General features: G+C 31.7%; 1 protein-coding gene across 1 annotated transcript in view; it reads left to right on the plus strand.

Moving 5' to 3' along the window:
* The first annotated feature begins 731 nt into the window (after positions 1-731).
* The window catches only part of LOC129220121 (ankyrin repeat domain-containing protein 13C-like), a 50,471-nt gene continuing 34,811 nt past the window's right edge, over positions 732-16,391 (plus strand). Inside the window, 5 exon segments of the mRNA XM_054854463.1 lie at positions 732-1,054; positions 4,094-4,135; positions 8,524-8,628; positions 10,394-10,525; positions 16,135-16,201. Coding sequence (XP_054710438.1) covers positions 943-1,054; positions 4,094-4,135; positions 8,524-8,628; positions 10,394-10,525; positions 16,135-16,201 — 458 coding nt within the window. The 5' untranslated portion in view covers positions 732-942.

Raw genomic sequence — 16,391 nt, forward strand, 5'->3', positions numbered from 1 at the left:
GTATCTTTTAACGATTCGGCGAGACATTTTACACCTTCATCCATTATATTGTTATTTTTTACATTAAGTGTGCATATTCGAGTGCTTCTCAAAACTTGAGTTAAATACTTGAGACCATTGCAGCCTAGGTTATTATTACTGAGATCAAGAGTGGTAATTTGAGTTTCTCTCAAAGCTTCAGATAAATACTCGAGATCATTACAGTCCATGTTTTTATTTCCAAGATCAAATCTAGTACTTTGAGTACCTTTTAGAGTTTCAGCTAAAGACTTAACAATATTTTCTTTTATATTACTAAGAGATGAACTTTGGTTATCTTTTAGGTTTTCAGCCATTGTTAAGTTCTACTATGTTTATTTACTTTTGAAATGTAGAGAAAATTTCATCCATACCTCTCTGTGCAGATATTCTCCAGCAGAATTTTCGTTAGAGATTTATTTTTGCAGGGGTTTATGAAGAAACAACATATATTACATGTGTCATTTCTTTCGAAGCACTACTTACACAGTTCCCTCAAACAAAAAGAAACAGAAACAACGATGGAAACCGGCAAAACAAGACCGATGGAATTGAGGCTTATGAGTAAAATTAAGGCTCCAGTTGAGTGAGTCACTCTGGGCAACTCACTCATCACTCAAGTGGACGGTAGCTACCGGCCGATAAACGAAAGCAAGCTTATTCCACGGAATCAGCAGAACAACTAATCTCCTTCTCCCTTTCACTTGAAAAAATAGTATTGACATGTTACTCATACGAGTGAAAATTTTAAAACTTTTAATTAATCAGAACTAATTACTTGAATTAGACAAAAATTTCTGAAATGTGATAAAGAAAGTTGGACTTTCTTTTCAGTATGCCATCATATCCTGTATAATTATATTTACTTTTACACTGTCATTACTGTTAATACATAGTACCTGTAAAGTATCTGTATTTAATACTATGTCTGATAATAGTATACGATATGAATTACATGAATGCGTTTTTAAAAATGATGTTCGTAAAGTAGCAGCTAGCTTAAGGACACATGATGTTGCTCAAAAAGACATGCATGGTAAGCAGCATTTCTAAAATCGTTTTAAAATAATTTAAAACCCTACTTTTTGTAGTACTATACGAGGTATACTCAAATCAACCAAAAAGGATACAATTTGACCACTTTCCTCGTTGTTTATAACCCGAAGGAATCGAGGGGGAAAAGTGTACTTACTTTCAAGTACTTAGGGGAAAAAGGGGGCCTAGTATGGACTAGTTTTATATTTTTGGCAAAATATATATACATATATATAATTCTGTTTTTAACACGTGGTATTTTTTTTTTACAATAATTTGATCTAAAACGCTTGTTTTAATTGATATATTAAAACATTTGGCAGAATTGTTATGATATCTTTTTAAAAAAGGTTACTTTTTTCCGCAACTAGCATACAAGGGGTTAGGTGGATGAGTTAGAATAAAATTAAGCAGTTTTATTCTAGCCAGTTTTATAGAATTCTTAACCACCAATGTAAACCTAAAAATGCAGTTTGTAATAAATAATGAAAGGTAGGGATATATATATATTTTTTTTTTTTGCTATGAATTGTATTATAATAAACTATTTCAAAGACAAATCAACCTGTTTTAAAGCTATTCACTTTTATTTACTTGAAAAATGACGCTTTTAATGCAAAAGAAAAACTTTACGTCTACTTTACATCGTAATTAAATTAACATTCAGTGTTATATGAGATTTAGAGAAGGTGCTACCAGACATCTGCTGAGTGCTGTTTGGCTAGAATTTCATCTTGGGATCAGGGCCGATCTTAGGATGTCAGCCGCCTGCGTCCAAAGCCCTAATGTCGTCCCTCAAGAGTAATTTGCATATTTTGACTAGTAATCTTTAACGTCTATATATATAAATCTTTCTTCAAAATTTTTCCCAATTTCTAATTTAAAAAAAGAAAGAAAAAAGAAGAATGATGAAGTTTTAAAAAGGAAGAAAAGTTTTATAAGAAGAAACTCCTTACGTACAATTTATATCTTAGAAGAAAGTAATAGATGCCAAAATTTTACTAGTTGTAAAAACTCATTTTATAGTCTTTCTTTGGTGATATCAGAGGAAGGACGGAGGAGGGGGAATCGGGGAGGGGGGGGGGATTCAATCATAATTATACTTAAGAATTAAGTTATTTTTAAAATTAAAATGTAAGCTAATTCAGACTTTTAATAATTTTTAAGTGCACCATCAATTTTACTATTTGTGTGTTTATGTCCGACATCAACTTTTTAAATTTCTCTATTGGGGATCTATTTTGAAAAACTAACATGATATTTTTCATTCAGTGGGATGTAGTAAGTATCTTGTAAATAAATTTGATCATTTTGGATCAGTTTATACTTGGTAAATGGAATTAAAACTGAGAAATTTTTCTTCATTTTTTATGTCCGACACCATGGAATTGCCCTGAAGGTACTTAAAAAAAAATTTTTAATGTTTCGTACGTAACCAACTTTTATTAATTTTGTTAAAAAAATAACAAATGGTTAAAATAAAAAGATGTTTTACAAAAATCTAGTTGAAGTTGTATATAATGCATAAAAAATTAACTATCTTCTTTATTGACAATGAAAATAGTACTATTATCTTAAACTTTTGCTGTAAAATGTCCCGTACATAAGATGTGCATACTGTAGAATGACCTTTCAAATTGTCAGTTCTCATCTGGTCAGAACTCATATTCGTTAATTACTGTATCAAAACATTAATTAATCAAAATTACTTAACAATTGATTCCAAATATGTTTTTTCAATAGTTACCAAATCCATAACGTTAAATTTTTAAAAAATGTAATCATTATTAGTTCTTCCGATAAATCAAGGAGCATATACATATTCAATGTGCAGTTAAATCCGGACCAGTGAAATGTATCATTAAATTGAGGAAATCGTTAAATTGAAGTTGCACTGTAATTGTTATGCATGAAATTGACATATTAATCACGACATATTAGTAGCAACAGCAACCAAGCTGGTCTCTTGGTAGTAGCCCTCCACTTGCATATAACTTGATATTTTTGCTGTTGCCAGCAAAATAGTATTCTAGAGGCCCTTTTTTTGCAGAAAAGCATTTGGAAATTATGAGTTTGCTGACAGTTTTTCATTTTATTTTGGTCGTTATATATTGTTTTCAAAATTCAGCAAAATGCTTTCATACACATACACTGCTGCACAGCCAGAATTTCATCCCAAGAGGCAAGGGATTGTGATCTTAACTATCCCAAAATTTCCCTGGCGGTTAAGTGCAACTAGCTCTTACATGTAAATATATTAATTTCCTAGGAATTGGCAATGTGTGACATAAAGGGTTCTTTTCTGGGGGGGGGGGGAGGTTAGAAAGATTAATCTCTAACAACTGTCTTTCACTTCACCACTGGCCCACATACATTTCTTACAGCTATAAGGAACAACAGTCCTTGAAATAAAGTGCCTGAAAGTAACACAATATCAAATCCTTTTTTAAAATCTGCATCCTGATTTACAGAAGTATTTTTTTTTTTTTTTCAGGGGAGGTGACTGATATTTTGGATTAAACAATATCAAAATGTCAAATAATGCATTAAAAAATCAGATATTTTTGAGTTGTGAGTTATTAACCCTGTTTGAATACATCATCACCTCAGAGCAATGGTGGGATATTTTAGTGTTATTCCTGGGATTAGATACCCTACTGTTGCTCTAAGATGACGATATGTAGAATGTATCGCAAGCAAGTTCAACTCATATCAAATAAAACCTTTATGCTTGAAAATTAAATGAGTCAACTAACCAACGCTTTGATGCACAAAAATTGCAAATTACTACAGACACGTGTTTTGGTATTGACACCAAAACACATGTCTGCAGTAATTTGCAATTTTTGTGCATCAAAACGTTCATTAATTGATTCATTTAAGTTCAACTATGTTTGTAAAACTTGTTTTGATTTGAAAAGGATACATATTAATTTAATTGTCTGGAAACTATTATGGTTGAATAATGCTGAACTTAATGACTGACTAACTACTGTGGATATGTTTTTAAAATTTTCTTTTTTCTTCTTAATGTATTTAGGCAATACACCTCTCCACATTGCTATTATGAAAGGTCATAAAGGTAAAACATTTTGGATCATTTTTTTTAATCAGTTTCATTTCATCATAAAATTTTATTTAATAATCCTAAGTGAATGAGAAAAATGAAACTTTTTCAAAAGTGTTTCTTCACACGGGTGCAGAATATATCTGATCCGGTGATCTAGGATCAGGGGAAATTTGAACCATCTGGGGAAAATTTTGCAGATTCGATTTAAAAAAAAGAAAAATCCAATTTTTTTTCTGCAAGTGTCTTTTGAATGCATTTTCTTTTGCATCACCACTCTTTATATTTTCATCAACTATTTGTTGGATAATAATTTACGTTTAAAATAAATGCAGATATGATATTTTAATTAAAACTTACATGCATTTACTTAATTTGCTTTTTAGATACCGAGTTCTAAGGCTACTAATTCATTCTATTAGTTTTAAAGATGCAATTGCTTTTTTTTTTCCCCGAAACTATCTCTGCCTATAGTAATAGGAATGAATTTTTATCTGAAACATATAGCATATTGTAAAATTTTGGGGAAATTTTCATACAGATTGGGGGAAATGTTGGTGTTAAAAACATTTTCTGCACCCCTGTTTCTTCATTGTTTCAGCATCAAATTAAATGTAATTGTTAAACACAGGTCTTTAAAATGGTCTCTTTTTCTCTATTAATCCCCATTTTCATCAGAAGTCCCTGAAAGTCAGTGTTTATCTAAATCTGATCTTTTATTTCTTTGTTTCCTCTGTAAAAAAAAGTTTCTGTTTTAGTCAGTTTAGTTCAACTGCCATTTTAAAGCATAATTGTTTTTTTTTAATATTCGTTAAAAAAGTCCAATTTTTACTTATGGTAGTTGTAAAATAACATTCAGTAATAACTATATCCAGACAAAAGGTGTATAGTAGGGTGGGCCGAAAAAAAACTTTTTTTTTTATTTGGATGATGGGTAAGGCAGAAAAGGTGCCATTGGTGAAGCAAAGTACACAGAAAAAATTTGAAATTTTTTTTTTTTTGACAATTTCTTGATTTGCCGCAATTAGGTTGAAGTTTCGAAAAAATGCGGTTTTTTCGTGTTTTTAGCCAAAATTATTAAAAAAAGTATATTTTTATTTTCGATGATGAGTTGCGTGGAAAAGGTGCCATTGGTAACTCCAATAAAAATTTTGAGGTGTGTGGTACAGTTCTTTCCTTTGTCACAAATGAGTAAAAGTTTAACTAATTTTCAGTTTTTTAACATTTTTAATAAATTTTCTCAAATGGTACAAATTTTGTTTAAACAAGATTTGTACCATGTTTTTTGTTTTGTTGTGTTGTTAAGGTTAAACAGCACAGAACTCAACAACAAACTAAAGATGGTGTGGATGTATGGAAAATTTCTGCTTGTACTTAAAAACGATTTTTATCTACACTGTTTTAGGCAATAAAGCTTTGTTCAAGTTGAATTTCTTCCTTATAGCACTTTTAATTCTGTTACAATATTGTTACAATGAAAGCATCTTTCCCATCGTGTCCATCTGCAAATTCCGTGCTATTGTAGTAGTATTCTATTTACTATTCACAGCTGGCGTAGGACTTAAGGTTATAAAATTGTTTCGGATACTATGTTTATTCCAGTTTCTTGTGACGAAAGACGTTTCGTGATTCGAGGTTGGCTGACATTGGTGGACAACCAAACTGAGCATATCGTCGTATTCAGTTAATCTGAATTTTAATTTTGGAACCTTAAAACTTAAACACTCAAATTACTGGATCTTTGTTTCTTCTTTCAATTGCTATCTATTTATTCAATTAATATTCAGCACAATTATTTTAATATCTTGGTTTTTGTCAGTTTCCATTGCTGTGGTAGCATTGTTGTGAATTCTTAGGAAAGTCATGTTATTTACTTTTTTAAATCCCTTTTGTGTCTCCTTGTTTATTTAGGCAAATTATATGTGCAAATGAATTCCTATTACAAAAAGTGTGTGACATTCTAAGGCACCTTTGGGTTTCGTTGTACTTTTTTAAGTTTTAAGTGCAAGCAAAGAGTTCTTAGGCAGCTGTGAGCCACTTAGACTACGTAATTGGCCCTGATTGGCTGTCTTGTAACTCTGGACAGTCCAGTTGAAACAGTTACACAACTATCAATTATGTATTTTTGGTCTGTGCTCATATTTTCAGTGTTTTCCTTTTTCTTTTTTTTTTTTTTGCAATTGTAGAAATTCATGACAGAGGTAACATAGAATGATAGCATAAGTAGGTTTTCGCATGCCATCAGCTTGGGTTTGATTGGACCAGAAAGTTCTTAGGTTCAGTACTTTCTCTATCTTATTTATCAATAATCAGACTGGGAGCTGGTTCACATGAAAAAGGTACACCAAAAATGTTGCAGTTATTTATTTCCTTCTTTTTTTTTAAACACTAGCAATTACACCGTTTTTTGTTTTGTTTTTTATGCTCTTACGGGAGTGCCTTTTCACGCGACTGTTTTTAGTTAAGAGATAACTTTGTTCTTATTTAAAAAGATTTACCAGTGATTAATAATGAATTCTGCGTTACTCCCATTTGTTTTGAACGTTAATCAAACAGAGCTGCATTTTAGTTTTCTAATAGCATATTTTAAATTTAAAAATTCATACGCAATAAGTAGTTAATTTATAACACACCACACATCTAAAAATGCATCACTTGTGATAAAACTATATAATTATGGCATAGAAATATGGCAAAAACAAGTTTTTTACTATTTGAGAATTTTTATTGAAAACACTAAAAAACTTAAAATTGCTAAAACTTCTACACATTTCTGACAAAGGAAAGAACTGTAGGTACCATACACCTCAAAATTTTTATGGGAGTTAAGTGCTACCAATGGCACCTTTTCCACACAACTCATCATCGAAAATAAAAATTCTATTTTTACTAATTTTGGCTAAAAACATGAAAAAAAGCATTTTTTCGAAACTTCAACCCAATTGCGACAGATCAAGAAATTGTCAGAAAAAATTCAAATTTTTATGTGCACTTTGCTGTTCCAATAGCACCTTTTCCGCACTACCCATCATTGAAATAAAGAAAAAAAATTGTTTTTGGCCCACCCTAGTGTATAGTAGGGGTGTTTTTCACTTTTTTGGCTTCACTTCCAAACACCCCCTGTTCCTAAAAATTTCAATAGTGCAGTCTACGCCTTGACCCCCCCCCCCCTAGGTGGGCACCTCGATTAAATGTACAATTAACATAATTTGCATATTCTTCTAAAAGCAAGAAAAAGAACTTAAAAACAATGTTTAATAAAAGTTGAAACATTACAAGGATTCTATTATGATCAGAAAGTAATGATGTAAAAGTAGAGATGCACCGAATACCATATTTTGCTGATTACCGAATATTAGGTTAAAATTCTAACTGAATATTTGGCCTTTGCCGCAGGGCCAGATTAAGGCTTGGGCACATGGGGCCCAGAGTACCACAAGTTGGGGGAACCAAATCTGTTGCTTTCATTTTTAAAAAATCAAGATATTTCATGTCTTTACAAGAAAAAAAGGGTTTTTTGAAGTTAAGCTGGAATTTGAGAAAAAAGCTGGAATTTGAGAGAAAAATTCCAAGTGAAGGATAAATTCCTTTACTTGGAATAAGGGAAGGATATAAACTTCACTTATTCCATAATTTATTACCTCACTAAAAATATTTTATTATCTCACTATGTAGGGTTAAAGAAAAGTTGAGGGGGAGGGGGCACCAAATAAAGTTTGTACCCAGTGTTCTCAAAAGTCATAGTCGGGCCTTGTTTGACTGAATACCGAATATTTGGTTTTACCTTGTTATCTGAAATATTTGTTATCTATTTTCTGTCTTTTCTGAAATGTAAAATGTATTTTCACTAAACATTCTAAATTTATCTACTTTGAAGTTTAGTTATTAATTTGAAACAAAAAGAAAAAAAAATCTTTTATTGAAACTATTTAGAAGAATCGAGTTGCAGACTTATAAAAATTACACAGCACTGAAAAATTAGCAATAAAATTTGTTTCTAAAATTAAATTTGTCTAATAAGACTACCATGTGATTTTTTATAAGATTTGTTGGAATGTAGGGGCTATTTGTTTGTCATAAATTAAAATAGGAAATATTGATAGTATATAAAAAATGTTGAAAATTATTGAGGCCAGTCCAACAAGCTATGACTGCTCTAAGTACAAAATATGTATTGGTAATTGTAAAAGGCATGCTTAATGTTTAAATTTTAAATGTTTGAGAGTGTGTTCAGTTACTTTTTGCTCACAGTGCTCCTGTTGTGTTAAAAAATAAACATGGGTTATTTTAATGACAGATTATATGTTGAATTAAAAAAAAACTTTTTTATATAGTTAAGAAATAAAGAACATATATTAGTGCTTATAAAAGTGTGCTCATTAGTTCACTTTTGAATTTTTTAGAGTGTGTTCAATTGCTTCTTGCACATAATGCTCCTGTCAAAGTAAAAAATAAACTGGGTTGGAGTCCTATTGCAGAGGCAATAAGTTTTGGAGACCGACAAACAAGTAAGTTATTGCACTTTGTTTATTGGTATACACTTGTACTTTAAAGTTGACAGATTCTCATTTCAAACAATGTAAGCTATATCATGAGTGAACGACGTATTGTCATCGTTCAGGTAAAAGTCACACAATCCAAAAATTTAGTTTTGAGATATTGATGTTTAAGCTTTTAAATCATTATGAAAAAGAACAAATTCATTTTACTGATCCCAAACTCAGTAAGTTTATTCATATAACTTTTTAACTGTTTGACTGGTTTACATCTGTGGTGCCCTATCTTTTTCACACGAAAACCACAGCTCATATTAAAATGAACCTAACGGTTCAAAACACATGTAATTTTTTTTTCTAGATAATATGAAAAACATAAAAAAATTACAAAAACCAGGAGTTGTTGTTGTCAATGAAAAATACTTTTTTTGTTATTCTGAAGTTTACACCTGTTTTTGGAAACCAATATTACACGGCTGTTTGACTCCAAATTTGCAGTTAGCATTCTTAATGCAAAATGAAGAGGATTTGTTGTTTTGGAAGTTTCCAAAACATGGTTTGTGCACTTATTTTAGAGTTAACTATAACCTTTTACAAAATTATTTGCGAAAAAAAAAAAGTTTTCATTACTTGTTATGAGCTGTTGAGCAATTTTTTAAATTATTTTTTTTAACTGTTATTGACTACAAGAGGTTTACAAATTTCTTCTGTATATGGAAAGGGTTTCGCAACAAAAAAAAAGGGGTTGAGAACTGCTGTACGATAGTGATTTAATCAAAAACGAGATAAAGTATACCAATTCTGGATGCCATTTGTTCCTATAAAAAAAAGAATTTTTTAAAACTGAAACTTGGCTAGATTATAAGAGATAAAAAGGATTTCATTGCTATGATGTGTAAAATATGACTGTATACCATGGTTGTTGAGTCAGAAAATCGACTTATTTCGGGGTAAAGAAGTCGCAGAGTCGAATGTTTTATAATTCCGCAACTCAAAGTCGGTCTTTTCCCCTTGATGAGTACATTTCTTCCATAGCTGCGGGGTTAAGAGTCAGAATAGAACTGATTTTAGGATAAAGGGGTCAACTTCAAAGGATATAAAATTTTAGGAGTCGGAGTCTGTCCTTTTCCCTTCGACTGCATATGTCTAAAAATGCTCCACAGGTCTATGTAAAGCTCTATTATGTCTTTTTCAAAGCAGTAGTTGTCGAGTGAAATATTCTCGTTGATATATAATATTCAAATGTAAGTAAATTATGTATTTTGATACTAATATTGATTTTTCTTCATTAAAAAGTAGTTTTTGAATTATTTACATTGTACATCCAACCCCTTCTGAAAAATTTTGAACAATCAGGGTACTATAATTTCCAGTAAATTGGCAGAAATAGAAAAAGAATATCTCTCGAAAAAAGAAATGAGTATCTTTTTGAGAACTTGTAGCATAAATGCAGCTCAGTAGGGTTTTTTTTTTCCTTTTTTATTTCAATAGTTTCAGTAAATGCTTTGAGTGAAGCTCTTTTGACTGAATTCACAAAAATGAAGACTGGCTATTATATTATTGGATTATGTTTGTGCTTTAGTTTATAATGTTACCCAAATAAACATCATTTTTTTCTGAAAATATTTTTATGTATTTTCCTACATTAAAGTTATTTTTAATATTCTTGTAATTTTGTATTCACATTTTGCTGATATTTCTTAGCTATATTAAATTTGAATGCAAAGATGAAGGTATAAGAGTAAATGAAATCAACTTTTTCTTTTCTTTTATTAAGTATCATCCTTGATCCGGAAAATGAAATTGCAATCCCGGGAAGCTATTGAACTCAGAAGACCTGATTTAATCATGGCATTAAGTCAAATGGGAGATTTTTTCATGGAATTAAAGTGGGATTTCCAAAGCTGGGGTTTGTATCATTTTATTTTTGAATATTTTTTCTTTATTAACTTATCCGTTACAATATTTCTAATTTTGTTTTTTATATGAAATTAAAAGCTTTCATGTAAGACTACTTGTTCTATTATATATCTATTTTTTCATTACTATTATAAGAACAGATAGGTGACAAAAATATGAACACCTATGAAATAAGAGAAAAGCTTAATAAGGAGTCGAACTGCCCTTTGATTTAGTCACAGGTTGTATGCAACAAACAGGTGCATTCATAAAGGTCATAGACAGTAGGGCGGACTGAAAAAAACGAAATTTCGAATCTTAATTTGGAATACCCACCAAAAGCTGTGCATGTGTAAGAACAATACAAGAGTAAAATATTATCAAGTTTGAACAACTCCTTGAGGGTCCTACCAAGGCTTGAATTTTTCCGAAAATAGGAAAAAAAGTTCAATTTTCCAAAATTTTTATTAAAATAGTGAGATTCAAAATTGTTGTCTAATACCATTAAAATGTTTCCTATTAACACTCTTTCCCTGTATCTTTAAAATTATTTACATTCTTTGCAGTATTAGGTTCCCACTTAAGTTTGTAAAATTTCGTGATATTAACAAAAACAGACTGTTTTAAAGTTTTTTTGCACATTGCATATTTTTTTCTTTTAAAGTCCTTTTTTTTTTGCAATGACTGTGCTGAATGTAGATTTAAATGGAAATGAAATTACACTTCATTACATTAACAGCCCAGCACCTAAGACAAGGAGCATTAATTGCTTCCAGTGGTAAATTGTCGCACCTGTCTAGCAATTTACCTATTGGTCCTGAAAATTCAAATGAACCAGCTGTTTCACCATCAAGAAATGCGAACAGGTGATGCGAAGGCTGCTCGCATCCAGTTCGCAGATTAACCATGGTACAGGATTTCCAATTTTATTCTCTATGGCCACAATTGCACCTTTTTTTTTCTGGTTTTCGTATCCGTGCCATCACAGCCAAAAGCGTAAAGTTACTTAAAGCTTAAACAAATTTTCAGTGCAAAAATCACATTGCGGTTGCGACATGTTTTCCCATTCTAGGAGTTGGCGTCCCATGACCCAAACCATCTACCGTTTCATAAGGTTTGGGAAAGAATTGGGTCTGGAACTACCTTCCAAAGTCTTTTCAAAGTTAGAAGTTCCTAAAACATACTTTTCGGCGATCTTTGTTGATCTTAACCACAGCAGGGTTTGTATGCCCTTGAAAAACCTTGAAAAGTGCTTGAAAAAAAAGTTCATTTTCAAGTGCTTGAAAACCTTGAAAAAGTTTCTTAGTGCTTAAATTCTTTCAAAAATCATCAGATTGTGCTTAAAACTTTTAAAAACATATGTCACTAATACAATTTTCTGAGCATTTGTTCGATTTGCAACATCGCGAAAAATTGCTTCCGTATTTTGCATTTCAATCCTTTTGCATCTTGTAAATATTTTCAAGTATTTTACAATCGGAAGCTATTTTGACATATGGGTATCTCAGATTAGTTTTTTTTTTTTTGTTTAATTTTGACATTTAAAAGAGGATTTTTTTTTTTTTTTTTGGAACCATGACAACTTTGAAAAAACCCGGATTTCGCAGAAAATTGCTCTTGTTTTTGAAATTATTTCAATCTTTTTGCATCCAGCAAATATTTAAATAATTTGGCTTATCAAATGTTATTTTCGCACATGCTATCTCAGATTAACATATTTTATGTTTAATTTTATTAAAAAAATAAATTTTATTTTATGGAAAACATGCCAACGTTGAACTTACTCAGACGAAAATTGCTTCTGTTGAAAATTTCAATCTTTTTGCATTTTACAAATATTTAAATATTTGGCTAATCAGATGTTATTTTCATTTATACTACCTTAGATTAGCATATTTTATGTGTAATTTTAGTAAAAAATAAATAAATTTATTTTGTGGGAAACATGCCAACATGGAACTTAATTCGCGAAACCCTTCAGGTTTCGACCCTTTTGCATCTTGTAAATACAGTCAAACCCCGCTATAACGAACCCTCAACGGACCGACTTGAGAGATCGCTATAACCGGGGGTTCGCTACATCCGATTTTCCAAAAAAAGAGAGTCAAAATTCGGTAATATTTTACCATAATAAATATCATACTTGCACAATGACTTCATTAGTAGTTAGGGTAATAAAATGAAGTTTTAGAAATAACTAGTAACTATGTATATTTTACTCAATAATAAGCAAATTAAAATTTTACCTTTTTATTATTTATCAGTAGCATGGAAGAAAGACGTTATTTTCGGTTGAAAACTTTTAAATTTTATATACATATCATTAATTTTTTTCTCAACTGCTGCAAAAGATTCCACAATATGTTTGTCAATGTTTTCAGTCGCAAAAATGTTGTTCAAAATATTTACAGCTGCTTTTGCAGCGGAAATGGACGGTCCTGGATTTGCATCTTCCGTTCCTTCATCATTGTCCGAAGAATCGTCATCCATATCTAAAGTCAAGTTCATCTTTTCGCTTACTTCTGATACGATATCGCTGTCACTAACTTCGCCAGATATGTAGCAACATCGTGATCACAAGATTCGAAATGTTCAATTTCACTTTGAGGAAATACGTGCACTCCGTGTTTTTCCAGCCACTTGGAAATGGGAAGGTTGTCATCATCATCGTCCTCATCATTGCCTTTATCTTCATCCTGTTGCGTTTTTCTAAGTCCAGCATGACGAAAACAGTTTCTGATAGTTGAGTCGGATACCATCCTCAAAGATTTTTCATCAAAAACAATGGCATCAAGGAGGGAAATGTCACAGTCCCTGTTGTTATCGTAACATTCTAAAATGTGCAAGATTAGCTGTTTTCTGTAATGACATTTAAGGCTACGAATTACTCCCTGGTTCATGGGTTGCATTACTGAAGTAGTGTTGGGAGGGAGAAAAACGACTTAAATCCATTGTAAGTTCCTTGGTTCAACGTGTGCTGAACAATTATCTATCAGCACAACAATTTTTCTTTTCCCTTGGGACAGCTCCTTATCCCATTGTTGGAGATACTCTTGGAACAAGTCAGCAGTCATCCAAGATTTTTTGTTTGATTTATAAACTACAGGGAGTTTCTTCACGTTCTTAAAGCACCTTGGCTTATTCGATTTTCCAATAACCATCAACTTTCGTTTTTCAGAGCCAGTCATGTTAGCACAAACAAGAATGGTTATCCTTATGTTGGAGTGTTTTCCGCCGACACATTTTTCACCTTTTAACTTCAATGTTTGATTTGGAGTCAACTTATAAAATAAGCCCGCTTCATCGGCGTTAAAAATATCCTTTTCGTTGTAATCTCGAATAATGTCCGGCCACACATTTTGAATCCAATCCTTCACATCAGAAGAGCACACACTTGCAGTTTCACCCACAACTTTTCCACTCGTTATGTTGTGCCATTTCTAGACTCTATCTAACCACCCGTTAGAACAGACAAAACCTTTTTCATTAAAATGTTTGGCAAATCCATTTGCCTTTGCCTGCAGAATGGCTCCCGTTATCGGTACATTTCTGTTCCTCTGCAGAGCGAACCACTTAAATAACGCTTCGTCTACATTTTGCCTTTCTGCTTTTTGCATTTTTTTACAGCCGTTTATGTTTCTTTCATAGACAGAAACAATTGCATCACGGTTCTTCCAAATTGTGGCTACAGTAGATTTTGAGAGCGAAAATGTTTTGCAAAGTGAGGATTGGGTTTCGCCACTTTCTAATTTGCGAATTGATTGCACTTTTTCTTCAACAGAAAATGCTTTGCGTTTATTTCCACTGGCCATGATGATTTCTACCTAGTTCACACGATTATCCGCAGTGCAAAGGAAACTAAAAACCAGAGCAAACGCACGAGTGACCAATAAGCTCGTCCTCTGACTAAAACCAGTTGAAAAAATTGAGGGAGCTTGAAAACCGCCCCCCCCCCCGAAGAAGCAGCTGCTCCGTCTCTCCGGCAATTTGCCCTCTCCAGCGTTTCGCCATCCAAATGATTGACAGGTGAAATCAGGTGAGGCATCATCACACTTCAGTGATTTCACTACAAAGTAGGTAGGAAAGAGTCGTAGGGATTATTTATCCCTATCACTGCTCTTACAAGGAACAATAAAGGAGGAATGTGGTTTGGACTGGGAATTTCCTAGAAAAAGGGGTGAGCATTGTAGAAGATGGAGTTTGCTGAAAGAACAAATGCTAAAGAATTTCATTTTGGGGCATGTGCAAAGAAGAACTTAAAAATTCAGACCTTTTAGGATCGTTATAGCCGATTTTTTTCGTGTTTCTGGATCGTTATAAGCATATGGAATTGTGTTAATGACATAGGGATTCAGTTCGGACCAATTAAAAGGTTCGCTACAACCGAGGAATCGCTATATCCCGGGTTTGCTATAGAGGGGTTCGACTGTATTTTTATGTTTTTGGCAATCAGACATTATTTTGACACATGCTACATCAGATTAGCTTGATATTATAGATATTATTTTTTATGTTATGAGATTTAGATATTATATCTTTAAAACCTCCTCTTTAGCTATTCCATTGAACTTAGGCATTTTGGTTTCTTCCCATAAAAGGTACAAGCATTCATAAAAGGTTTTTTTTTTAAGCATTAGCTATCTAGAAAATATACTTCTTTGAATATGAAGATTGCAAAATTAAACCTCATGAGACCTGCTGCTTTTTAAGATCGAATTTTTCAGACATTTGCTGAAAAACTTTTGACACGGTAGATCTTTTATCAAAGAGTCTCTTGTTGTAGAAAAGACAATTTTATTTTCCTTTATTTTTTATATTATTACCATACAGTAGGCTTAGGAAAAAAGATGTTAATATGCAAATTATGTTTTACAATCGTGGCTATTGTTAAGTTTAAAACTAAAATAAATTAAAATCCTCTTAACTTCCTGTAGATTACAATCTATTGGATACCCTGATAACAGATTGTATTGCTGAAGGAGTGTGTTGGACAAATTGTGCATTTTTAGTACTGTTGAGGAAAATAGCCTGTGCCAAATATGTTGAAAGACGAACTGGGATCTCTCAGCATTGCGATCAAATGATTGACATGTAGCAAGGGCATCCTAGCTGTTGTCAAAAATTGCAATTCTAAAAATAATTTATTTCAATACTATTACTTAAAATTTTATAATAGGGGGTGTTCCCATAGGGTATACTCCATATATGCCGTATACTCTCAAACATTTTCTAGACAAATAGTGTATACTCTCAAGCTTTAAAATTTTTCATTTATAATTCAGATTCCATGATCGCATTTTTAAATTTTCCTAAAGCAAAAATAATATATTCATGTTAACCACCTTTTCCCCACATGTAACCTTATTTTTTTATATTTCTGAACACTGAATATATCAATGTCTTTTGAACGCCTTGTAATCACACACACATATTGTGCATAATGGATTAGTGAGAGTATACCCTCTGAAAAAATGATGGGGAACATCACTGTTTATAATTAATTAAAATATCTTGCCTATCATATACTTTGTTTATTCGCTGCTTATCTAGCCTTATTGTTTTTCAAAATATTTGTTAATTTTAAAATGCATCCTGTCATTTATTTATTTTACTTTCTAGTTCCATTGGTTTCTAGAATATTGCCCTCAGATATTTGTAGAATACACAAGAAAGGATCTAATATAAGGTGATATACACTTTTTATCATGGAAATTAAATATTGTAAAGTAGTTCAAGGGTTATATTGACTTAATTATAAATACTATATGAACTGTATCATATGTATTTTTGTTTCAAAAATCTAAATGTTTCCTAAATAAATTTAAAATATTTCAGAAACAGAAAGTGATAGAAGAAAGTCTCTCAGATATAATGCT

The sequence above is a fragment of the Uloborus diversus genome, chromosome 4, assembly GCF_026930045.1.
Source record: "Uloborus diversus isolate 005 chromosome 4, Udiv.v.3.1, whole genome shotgun sequence".
Lineage (NCBI taxonomy): Eukaryota > Metazoa > Arthropoda > Arachnida > Araneae > Uloboridae > Uloborus > Uloborus diversus.